Source organism: Labrus bergylta, chromosome 6, assembly GCF_963930695.1.
Source record: "Labrus bergylta chromosome 6, fLabBer1.1, whole genome shotgun sequence".
In the NCBI taxonomy this organism is placed as follows: Eukaryota; Metazoa; Chordata; class Actinopteri; order Labriformes; family Labridae; genus Labrus; species Labrus bergylta.
The window spans coordinates 4,203,410-4,215,014 of NC_089200.1; the positions used below are offsets into that span (position 1 = coordinate 4,203,410).

At 41.3% G+C, this 11,605-nt stretch overlaps 1 protein-coding gene across 3 annotated transcripts in view; it reads left to right on the plus strand.

Annotated features, from left to right (window-relative positions):
* pde4ba (phosphodiesterase 4B, cAMP-specific a) overlaps positions 1-9,313 on the plus strand; it is a 193,066-nt gene extending 183,753 nt beyond the window's left edge. For all 3 annotated transcript variants that reach the window (XM_065955588.1, XM_020655122.3, XM_020655123.3), the window contains 8 exons: positions 159-252; positions 3,132-3,406; positions 3,512-3,676; positions 4,219-4,318; positions 4,471-4,625; positions 4,740-4,862; positions 5,421-5,603; positions 5,714-9,313. In XM_065955588.1, the coding sequence (XP_065811660.1) occupies positions 159-252; positions 3,132-3,406; positions 3,512-3,676; positions 4,219-4,318; positions 4,471-4,625; positions 4,740-4,862; positions 5,421-5,603; positions 5,714-6,157 (1,539 nt within the window). In that variant the 3' untranslated portion in view covers positions 6,158-9,313. The remainder of the gene's footprint in view (positions 1-158; positions 253-3,131; positions 3,407-3,511; positions 3,677-4,218; positions 4,319-4,470; positions 4,626-4,739; positions 4,863-5,420; positions 5,604-5,713) is intronic.
* The last annotated feature ends 2,292 nt before the right edge of the window (positions 9,314-11,605 follow it).

Consider the following 11,605-nt stretch of genomic DNA (forward strand, 5'->3'; position numbering starts at 1 on the left):
TTAACTAGTGCCATAAAGCTGTGTAATGGTGTATTTTACATTTCCTGTACCATAATATCTTCCAGGTTTTCCTTCTGTGGTAACTGACGACATTTTTCCTCTTCCCCCCTCCTCCTCCTCCTCCTCCTCCTCCTCCTCTTCCTCTTTCTCTCTTGCAGTTCAAGAGAATGTTGAATCGGGAGTTGACGCACCTATCGGAGATGAGTCGGTCTGGAAATCAGGTTTCAGAATTCATCTCCAACACCTTCCTAGGTAAATGAAAGTCTTGTGAACATGTACTCAAAAAGAAAATCACAGCACATAATTCACCACTTTGGATTTTTTTCAGAATAAAAGCACCACAGGCTGTACACAAAACAAATAAACAAATATGCATTGGTCAACACATAAACCCCACTTTTCTGTCTTGCTGCAATGTTTTCTTGGAGGGTTCAGTGTGTTAGAAGATGTTTAGCCGTGCAAGTTGCTCTGGCTGGTTCTTCTGTGGGGGCGTTCCATAAAGCACTGCGCCATTTAGCTTTTGTTTTTGGAGGGTCATAGCGCTTAAAAATGGCCGTCCAATGCAAGTAAACAATCATCCTTTAAAAAAGTTTTATGACAGAAAGTGCATATAGGGTGGCTGGTCACTTTAAAAGGAGACTTTTATTACTTTTATTATTACTTGTATTTATTATTATTTTATTTCATTAACTAAATATATATGCAATTCTATTGTCTTCTCAAACATTTTCACAGATCTTTTTAGTTTCTGATACAAAAACACAATACAGTCACGGTCAGGTTTTAAAATGTGTGATTTGATAAGTTTGATATTTCTAGGAAAGGACAGACGTGTGAATGAGTTAAAATGTGATATAAATGGAGAAATAAAAATGATAAAGGCTGACAGACAGAACGGCCATTGATGCTGTTTAGAGTATTTATAGAATCTTGCGATCGATTGGTCATCCTGAGCCAGTGTAGGGTTGTCAGTGGATCCTCACCGCCTGATCTTAATGAGCAGGAGGCTGGGGTGAGGAGAGACAGAGAAGAAGCTAAAAGGGCGAGGGAGGGAGTTTGACTGCAGTGGAGGAGAAAGCCGAGGTACGGAGGAACCCCCCTTTTGCTGAGCCGGGCAGATCGGGTGACTCATCACCACCTTAATGCATCTTCGTCAGCAGGGACACCTTGTTGTTGTTGTCTCTCTCTACGTCTCCTTGCCCCCTCTGTCTCTGACCTGAGGAGCCCGGCGGAGGTTTGATAAAGATATGAGAATGACCCTGCTGACTGTAGAATGGAAAAACACAGAAAATCAATGAAGAAGAACTGGATAAAAAATAGCTGAAGCTTCAAATCTCGTTTGGCTCAGTTGACCAGTAGACTGTTGACCGCTCATATGACATGACATTTTTCCTGTCGTATGCCAATTTAAAAAAAGATTAGTTTTAAAACCACAGCTTTATTTTACCTTATTTTATTGTAAACAAGCTAGTATACAGACATCCCAAAGTGAAGCATCAAAGGCATTTCCAGACCAGATTTTCTGACCTACCAGTTTGGATTTATTTAAACTGCAACATGCTGCCCGTCCACGTGTCTCCCCCCCCCCGCCACAGCTGTCCTGACTGCATAATTCTGTCATAATTCGCTTTGATCGGCCAGCAGCACAGAAACACTTACCTTAGGGAATATACTACAGAGGAGTATCTGCATCCACACCTTCCCTAATGCATCTGCGTCTCTGACAAGAGAGCATGTTGAGGAAGGATGAAAAGGATGAGAATGAAAAATCTAAATAAACGTGGGAGGTGAGAGAGGAGAGAGCAGGGAGGCGGGAGAGAGATTTCTAATTCTTCTGCGCAAATCAGGTTTCTAAAAACCTGCAAAGGAAAGAGGGAGGAAAACTACAAGAGGGGACTAGCCAAGGGACTATCCACACAGCAGCATCTTTTGCACTATTCACCACTGCACTGTTTCATATTTAGTCATGTAAATATTAGTCTTTTCTTATTATGTTTATTGTTGATATTTAATGTTGTACCTGTACATAAGAGAGCACAGTTCACTGAAGTTAAATTCCTTGTGTGAGTCAGCATACCTGGCCAATAAATCTGATTCTGATTCAGCAGAGCAAACTGAAACAGAGAGACTTTGTGTAGTCCAGAGTAGACCTCTACCTTAGCAGGATGATAGGAATGAACTTGTCTGATTACAGCAGTGGTGATAATGATGGCTTGATATAAATTAGAGGGCGATATATTGCCGTTTCCCCACGCAGCACATGTCTGAGAGCGCTTAATTGCCCTTTCTCGTTTACCACTGGAGGACGAGACGTCGAGAAAAAACAGAGGAAACAGTGCAAGAAGAGAGGGAGAGAGAGAGGGGAGTGCATGCAAGTGAAAGTGATTATTTGAATTAAAGCTGGTAATTGAATAACCCTCCACAGGGGAAGGCCTGATAGGCCGGCGATGAGCTGAGTGCGGGGCTCACATACATGCCGATAGCTGGTCCCTGCTGGGTTTCATTCACTTCTTCTTTATTTGATTTTTTGGTTATTTCAAGAAACTCAGCCTAGTTTTCAGTTTGGGGTATTTTTTTTATAGTGAGAAGAGAAATTAAAGTTGTTTTCCTTGCGTTCCACTTTGTACCATGTTTGTAGCCAGACCGACTGTGTTTGAACAGACCTACTGAACACATAAATCCAGATCTATACCGGTTGATTTGATAAAGCGGTGAAAGATGCAGCAGCTTATTGAATGAGCGACTTTATAGAGCAGCCTTAACTGTGTTGGAGCCTCAGTCTCTCAGTCTGTCAATGGACTGACCTACAAGACTGAAAGGAACAGAAGATGAGACTCCCGCTGAGATGCAGCTGAGAAAGAAAGTGCTGCAGGAGGGGAGGGCTCACAGAGAGACTGCAGGTGGAGGACAGGGGTGTGAATGGAGGGAGAAATGATGAATGAGTACGTTTTTAAGTAAATCTCACATCATTTAAGCAGCTGCAGGTGTGCACCTTCTCAGGCAGCCTACCACGTACTCTGTTTTGGTTGAGACCGGGATTAGAACCCTGAATAATTTAGGAATTTCAACCACTCCTCACAACATCAAAAAAAAAAAATCCAACATATCTCCTTTTTCCCCCCCTCCCTCAGACAAGCAGAACGATGTGGAGATCCCGTCGCCGATGTCCAAGACGCGAGAGAAGAAGAAGCAGCAGCTGATGACACAGATCAGCGGGGTCAAGAAGATCTCCCACGGGCCCTCGCTCTCCAGCAGCAGCGTCTCGCGCTTCGGCGTCAAGACCGACAAGGAGGAGCTGCTGTCCAAGGAGTTGGAGGACCTCAACAAATGGGGCCTGAACATCTTCACCGTCTCCGAGTACTCGCACAACCGGCCTCTCACCTGCATCATGTACGCCATCTTCCAGGTACGAACGACATCAAGGAAATCTGCTGCTGTCTTTTTTTTAATTTATTTTGATTTCTATCAAACATAACACCTGTTCCCATCCCTACCTTCTTTGTTTTTCCAGGAGCGAGACCTGTTGAAGACATTTAAGATCCCAATGGATACATTTGTGGCCTACATGATGACGTTGGAAGATCACTACCATTCAGATGTGGCCTACCACAACAGCCTGCACGCTGCTGATGTAGCCCAATCCACACACATCCTCCTCTCCACTCCGGCCCTGGATGTAAGTCACACTCTAAAGTACTCAGTTGTATCTCACTTCTCTACGGTAATAGAGGAAAACTAAATTAGAGCAGTGAGTTCTTACATCATCCCGTGTGCCACTTTCTTGGCTCGCCATGCCCTGCAACATATCCTTCCATTCAGTCATCTTTTCCCTGCTCTCTCTGCTCACATCACTTTACTCCTCCATTTTCCTCCACGCCTGCTTTGTTAGAATGTTCCTGCATGCTCTTCTTAGGTAAGAGTTACAGCTGGAAAGAAACAGTCAGGTCAGAACGCCCCGCTCTTTCATCTACTGAAGCTTAGCAGACAGTGTTGCACTATTTTGGAGTTATAGAGATGATTTGGAGAGGAATGGCTAGTTTATTAGTTTGGTTCAAGCAAGCGTGACAGACACAGAAACACGTTTGAAAACCATTTTCAAGTAAATCTTGTCCAGAAAACTGCCTCGTATGACCCTGTGTCTCTTTTTTTTTTGCCATCAAAATGTTTTTATCTTCAGCGATAGTTAAATGTTTCCCTTCCTTTCTTTCTCTCTTCCAGGCCGTCTTCACAGATCTCGAGATCCTCGCAGCCATCTTTGCTGCAGCTATCCATGATGTTGACCATCCTGGAGTATCAAACCAATTCCTTATTAATACCAGTAAGTCAAAAAAACAGGAGACATTTTTATTAAATTTATTGTTTCTGTTTAAAACAAAGAAAGAATACATTTTGTTTCTTTTGGAAACCTAAGCAGGAGCAGTCATGGTATTTGGCAAAAGTATTAAAATCTCTTTTTTAACTTCTTTCCAGACTCGGAGCTGGCGTTGATGTACAACGATGAGTCCGTGCTGGAGAACCATCACCTGGCTGTGGGATTTAAACTGCTGCAGGAAGACAACTGTGATATCTTCCAGAACCTCACCAAGAAACAGAGACAGTCCCTGCGCAAGATGGTCATTGACATGGTAAGATAGCCTAAGCCTTATTTATTTATTTTTTATATATTATTCTGTCATCTGGACTTAAGTCCAAATCTTTCTGGAATCTGAGCATGGTGTTTTTTTTGGGGTGTTCATTAGGTTTTGGCCACTGACATGTCCAAACACATGAGTCTGCTGGCTGATCTGAAGACTATGGTGGAGACAAAGAAGGTGACGAGCTCTGGAGTGCTGCTGCTGGACAATTACACCGACAGGATACAGGTAGGGGTCTTTTTTTTTTTTTTTTTTTACAAAAAGAAAGAAAAATGTCATCACTTGTAAAATGGGAAATACCACCAACAAAATAAGGGACCCAATATGTTCCAGTCTTTAAGCTCTCTTTGACTTGCTTTTAAATAGCTCAAATCAATAGTCAGTGCTGGTGGAGGTTACTCAGCCGATGGTCATTACTTGACCTCTGCTCCTGCTGTCACTCCTCTTCTCACTCCATTCATCGTCCTTTAAGGGTTAACTGACTCCCTGAACACATTAAGTCTAATCACTGTCCAGAACCTATTCTTTATTAGACGACCTCTTTTTAATGAAAAACACAGAAGAATAAAGCTGAAATACAGATATGACTGTATTGTTTAAGGATGTTATATTTACTGCTCGTTGAAGAGGCTTGTTTTTGTTTTTTCTTCAAATGATGAAAGATTCTTTAAAACAAATGTTGGGTATAAGAAAAAATAAAGTATGGTCATTTTTGGAGGTAAAAAAAGATAAGCACAAATTGAGAAATAAAGATGTGTACTTATTGCCTTTGTGTCTTATTGATAGGTGCTGAGGAACATGGTGCACTGTGCTGACCTGAGTAACCCCACCAAGTCCCTGGAGCTGTATCGTCAGTGGACTGATCGGATAATGGAGGAGTTCTTCCACCAGGGAGACCGAGAGAGGGAGAGGGGGATGGAGATCAGCCCGATGTGTGATAAACACACAGCTTCAGTGGAGAAGAGCCAGGTAGGCAGCCAGAGACATAGGAACTCAATTAAGGATATAAAGAGATTAAAACATTTACATTTTCAATGTGTAGTTCTGCTTCTGAGTTTTTCCTCTTATTCCTTCCCCAGGTGGGTTTCATAGATTACATCGTACACCCTCTGTGGGAGACCTGGGCTGATCTGGTTCACCCCGATGCCCAGGACATCCTGGACACACTGGAGGACAACAGGAACTGGTACCAGAGCATGATCCCCCAGAGCCCCTCCCCGCCCTTCTACGACCAGGGAACGCACGGGGGAAACACGGGCGGTCAAGGAGGTGGAGAAAAATTCCAGTTTGAGCTGACCCTAGAGGAGGAGGACTTGGACGGAATAGAGAAAGATGGAGATGATGAGGAGGAGGAGGAAGAAGAAGAAGAAGAGGAGGAAGAAGAAGAAGAGGAGGATAGTTTAGGAGATTCTCGTTCCCCTCCTCTGGACTATTTGGACAGTCAGGATCAGGAGGAAGACAGCAACATGATGGAGCCGGCAATAGAGATTGTGACGCACGAGGCATCACCTACAGACACATAGGGGCTTCCATCATCGCGCTCACCAAATGGTGATTTGGAAGCTTTTTGAAAAGGGGGAGATCCTCTTGCGGCTGTGCTTTTTAGAAAAGCCCACAGGCAAGGGCTTTAGTTTTCGTCCCCGCAAAGGGGGGCGTCTTGCACTTGGGTGTTTGAAGCCAGCGGACAGTTTGAGCGGAGCGGCTTCAGAGTTCTCAGGAAATAACGGCTGCGAACATTTTAGTCTTGATGATGGACGGGCAAGACTGAGGGTGGAACTTGAAGGATTTCGGCCAGTGGGGAGAAAAGGTTCCTTTTTCTTTTTCTGGACTGGCATTAAAAGGACACAAATCGACACTACTGAGAGAAGTTTTGTACCTTAAGACTTTTTTTTTTTTTACATTCAAAGATCTAGAAGTAGCATAGAGTAAGATCTACTGATGAAGACACATTTGTATAGAAGAGAAAGTGTTTACTTTTTTCCTGTACCATTTGTCAAAGGACTTTTGTGTGCCTTTTTTTACTATTGTCTTTATAATAGTTTTTTATTTATTGAACACTCTAGTATGTCTGTGACTTTTTTTTTTTTTTCTATCTGAAAGAGCAAAATCTTTTTGTATGTTAAAAAGAGAACAGTCTTCCATGTATTGGGCAATAGAGAAATCCAAACAAACGTCAACAAACAAACTCATCAACATAGGGAAACAGGAACACCAACATTTGACCAACACTCATCTTTTTATCTCGTTTGTTTTCCGATCAGAGCACAATGTTTTCCTTGGAATTCAGACGCTTATGTTGCATGTTAAGTTTGTTACTGTCGGTGATGCATTGCCTATTTTCATACTCCCATCTTTTCTACTTTTCTTTTAAATGGTCTGCAGATTATTTGGGATTCCAACCTTTTTCACACCAAAGCAAGACTTTGAATGCTTAAATGCTCAAATTTTGAAATCCTATGCTTGCAACTATGGTGTAAAAATACATGATTTATAAAAATCATGCATCAAATTGTTGTTTTTGTGGAGTGAAATAGACGCACAGGTCCTGTTAAAACCAAAACTCCCACTAAAGAGCCACCAAAGTTCAAAGTTGTTATGATTATCAGTCTCTGAGAGAATAAGAAATAAAGTCTGACAAGGACTATTCTATTCTATTCTATCTATATAGAATCTATATAGCCCACATGTATGCTGCAGTCTTAATAATCATGTTAGTAAGAGCGGGCCTTAACCCTAGACTGGGTCTGATGTAACGCCCCCCCCTCCTCCTGCCCCTCTGCAATCAGGCCCAGACCATGATGATGATTAAAGGTGCTCATACAGCTGCCTGTCTGAAAGGCGCTCTCAGACCCTCATCAGCGCCACCATTCACGTGGTTTACAAACCCCTCTGGGCTTCACAGACACGACCCCAAAAACAATCAGGCCAGCTATTTCTTCCTCACCATTAAAAAAAAATCCCTCAAGGGCAGCGGCTGCTCATTGACGTCAATTGATTTTTTTTTTTTTTAAATCCCTCCCCCTTCACTGTATCAGGTTTCCAGGACAGTGGGATTATTCGGATTTGGCAGAGATGGAATTGCTGGATTCAGCGTGGCAGACTTTCCCCCTGACATGAGAGAAAGGAATAATTAGGTGCTCTATTTTTAAAACATTGAAAGAAATCGCGACAGAAGCGTTTGGGAATATGGTTTAAAAATGGTTTGCAGACTATACATTCCTGCTCCTGTTTATGGATGTTCTTAATACATCTATAAATCTGTTCATTTTCATAATGGTTTACTGATAAACTCAAAGGTACTTCATCTAATTTCACTCCAGCATGAGTAAGTGTGCAGTACGTATGAATGGAAGTGTGTGTGTGTGTGTGTGTGTGTGTGTGTGTTTGGATGTGTTTCGTAATCAGGCCTCACCCCTCCCCCCCCCTTCCATCACTCCACACCTTTGTCTCTACTGTTTGTTGCTAGGAGCTCAAGTTGGTCCTTTTTGCTGTTTATAACAGTGTGTATTTATTCTCTACTTTAAGCTTTGTATATAAGAAATACTGGTTCAGTGTAAAATCTATTTTAATTTATATGCACTTGCATTACCTGGAAGTGGTGGTGTCTTATGTGTAGAAGGCTCCAGATTAGAGTCTTTTTTATACATGTATTATGTTTTTATATAAATATATATAAATATATCTAAGTATATATTCGCACAATGTTTTGAGTAACCAGCAGAGCAGAAGCTAAAGAGACATGTTGCTGCTGTCAAATGAAAATGTTGTAACTTCAAAATTAAACATAGAATCCTCTTTTAACTCTTTATTCAGCGTATTGTGCAAAGATATTGAACTTTTGCATCACTTTGGATTCTTAAAAAACAGATCAAGCATCATTTTATAGATTTTGGTCACATTTCTTAAAACCTAAATTAGACTAAGGACTTTGAATTCCCTATTTTGATCATGAAGTGTTTTGTGTTTGTGCTTGGACACAAATCAATTTGAGTTCTTTTGAAGCTACGATGTTTTTACCTGACAGCAGCAAATTGAAAACCCAGAGGCCACATAGAGGACATGTTAAACTGTGTAGGATAAAGGATACATAAAAGCTAGCTAAGACAGCTCGATGCTTGGTATCAAGAACACAATCAGCTCATTTTCTCTCTAAGCTTTTCCATCCAGCATTTGAATGCAGATTGCTGATACACGAGAAACAGGTTCAACTGACAAACAGGAAGCGATTGACTCCTTTTACACTTGACGCACTTCATGTAAAAGTAGATAACACGGGGAGCGTATTGGTAGCATGCTTCAATACTCCCTGCACTGATGTGAATCGTTCTGAATTAACAACAAAACATGATCTTATGTAACCTGATTGTGCTCATGTGTGAACTCTCTCTGACCAAACGTGTTAGCAGTTTTGAGATTCAGATGTGTCAGTATTGACATTGTTTTTCTATGTTGGAGCTTTGTTTGGTCCTAGTTGTGTCCAAATGGTTAGCCAGGTTTAGCACTATCTGCATGAGATGGGGTTTTTTTTATTGTCAATAATATGTTCCAAGTCCGCCAGTTGTTGGCAGGTGGGTTATTCAATGTTTCACACAATGTATGGTATTATATTGTATATTGTGTTCAAAAATAAATCTGAAATACTTTTTCTATTAAGTGATTAAAAGAAAAGCATGAATATATTCCGTCTGTTTTTGCTGTTTTTTTCCCTTTAAAGGCTTTATATGTGATTTTTTTGATCCAGCAGATGTCGCCCTTGAGCACCAGCATGAAACCAAAACAACTTGGTGCATTGTTGTGTTAGCATGCTAATGCTAGCGATCTTTATTATGCTGGTATCTTCACACTGCATGTAAATTTACCTGAAATGAGCGTGATCTAGAAACACAGTTAAGCAGTGAGTACAGTATGTTATTCTTCTTTTCTCTAGTCCCTCAATTAAACAACTTTTATACACGAGGGGAGGAGTCAGCCGGCTGTCCTGGCGATGTAAACAAAGTGGAGATAGGACTCTGAAAACTCTGAAAACATCACAGACAGTGGGACTCGGGTGTTACACCCATTGTAGACAGTCATGACTCACAGAGTTATTTTCAGAGGATATACTTGATTTATATTATATTTAAGTGTGAAAAATCACATAAAAACTTTAAGTTCCCTCAGTTGATCAACCTGATCTTAATAAAATGTGACAGCCACTAAAGGTCAGCTAACAGTTCAGCTCATTCTGTGAGAATAAAAACAACATCATCAAACCTCTAAGCCCAGGACCGTTCTGAAAATTAAAAAAACATTTTTTTCATGTTGTTTATAAGTATATTTACACTATTACTGTTAATTCCCTTAAATGTCACTCTGTTGCAGCAGTAAATAGACTTCTCTCTTTAATGTGCAAAAATAAACACACACATATACAGTGCTCATCTTCCTACATGTTGATACACACACACACCGAGGCAACAGATGCCTATAGGCACACATAAGACATTGGCACTTCAAGTTATTCATCAGTTTTTTTAGCAGCTAGATGCATGCATAGGGTTCAGTGTAATCATTGATAACTGCTCTGACATGAGGAGGAGGCGGGGCCCTTTGTTCAGTGATCCTGGCTGCCTGGCTCGGGGAGGTAAGCCTCACAGTGGAACAGGTTGAAGTCCAGTATTCAATCTACATTGTTTCAGTCAAGAATTACCATTACCCTACTTTTATTAAACCACCAACGCGGCTGGTATGTTGAACACATTCCAGCATGTGGGTGGCTAATTACCAACTCTAATACATAATGATTTTGTACTCAGACCAGTATTAGAGAACAAACCATATGACGTGTTTTTGTAGGCCAACCAGGAAGTAGCGTCACCATGAGGTCTAATGAGAATCCTCCTCTGGGATGTTTTCAATGGATTTTGGATCATTGCAGAAAATAATCTCTGTGACAAACACACGTTTCTGAAGCGTAGGCGTTTTGTTCAGCAGGATAATCTTCACAGATGAACGCCATTTTTATGATGTTTGAAGCGTTAATGCGGCCGACAGAAGTAAAAAGCTAACGTTATGCTACAAGCTAACTACACCACAGTGGGATGATTGTGACGTCACTAGCGTTATGCTTCAGACGATCTCCGATAAACTAATCCACGTAGCTTAATAAATAGTTTACTAACATAATATTCACCTGAACCTAAAGATTAAACCTACAGGAGACCTCTCCGACTAGTGAGAGAGTTCCCGCCCTCTGTGTCCGGCGTGATGACCTTTAATGTCCCCGACAACCACTGTAGTCACATTTAGCCGCTTGTTAGCAACCGCCTTTTTAAAGACGAGTAAAAACTTCAAACTTCACAAGTGGAGGTATTACCTAACGTAGTTTATGTGCTCTAACAAAACGCCAACATCTCTTCAGCTTGTGTTAACTACAGACCTTATTTCAGGCGAGAGAATAACATGTTTATATGTTTTTTTTCCATATTAAATTTCCAATCTGTGTCTACAGTAAGTATGAGTATTTGGTTTTCCAGGGATAAATTATGAGAATCGTTCAACCTCTGTAAATGTATCTGAATGCTCTGTAGTCATGAATATAACCCCCCCCAGTCCTGTTCCTTTTCAGAGCCCCCTGTAGTGACTCCCCACTGACATTAACTGGATTATTCTGGCAGTAAATTTGTTTTATTCGCTACATAATGAAGTCGGTTCATTTAAAACATGGAAACGTGCACACAGCCGAGGTGAGAAGCCTGATGAAGCAGTATTTCCAGGAATGCTCTGTAAGCCTGTCATTTTCCACACGACTGCTTGACTGGAGGGTTTTTAGGGTTTAGTGGAACACACCGTTGGGCAATTAGTAAATTGTTTTTTGTTTTGTTTATTGCAACAATGGGGCTTGTTTTGTTCAGTGCTCACAGCCTTATGTCATTGCCAGTGTTTAAACAGAGCATGGGCGGTTTTAGGCAGGGGCCAACAGGGGCCAGTGG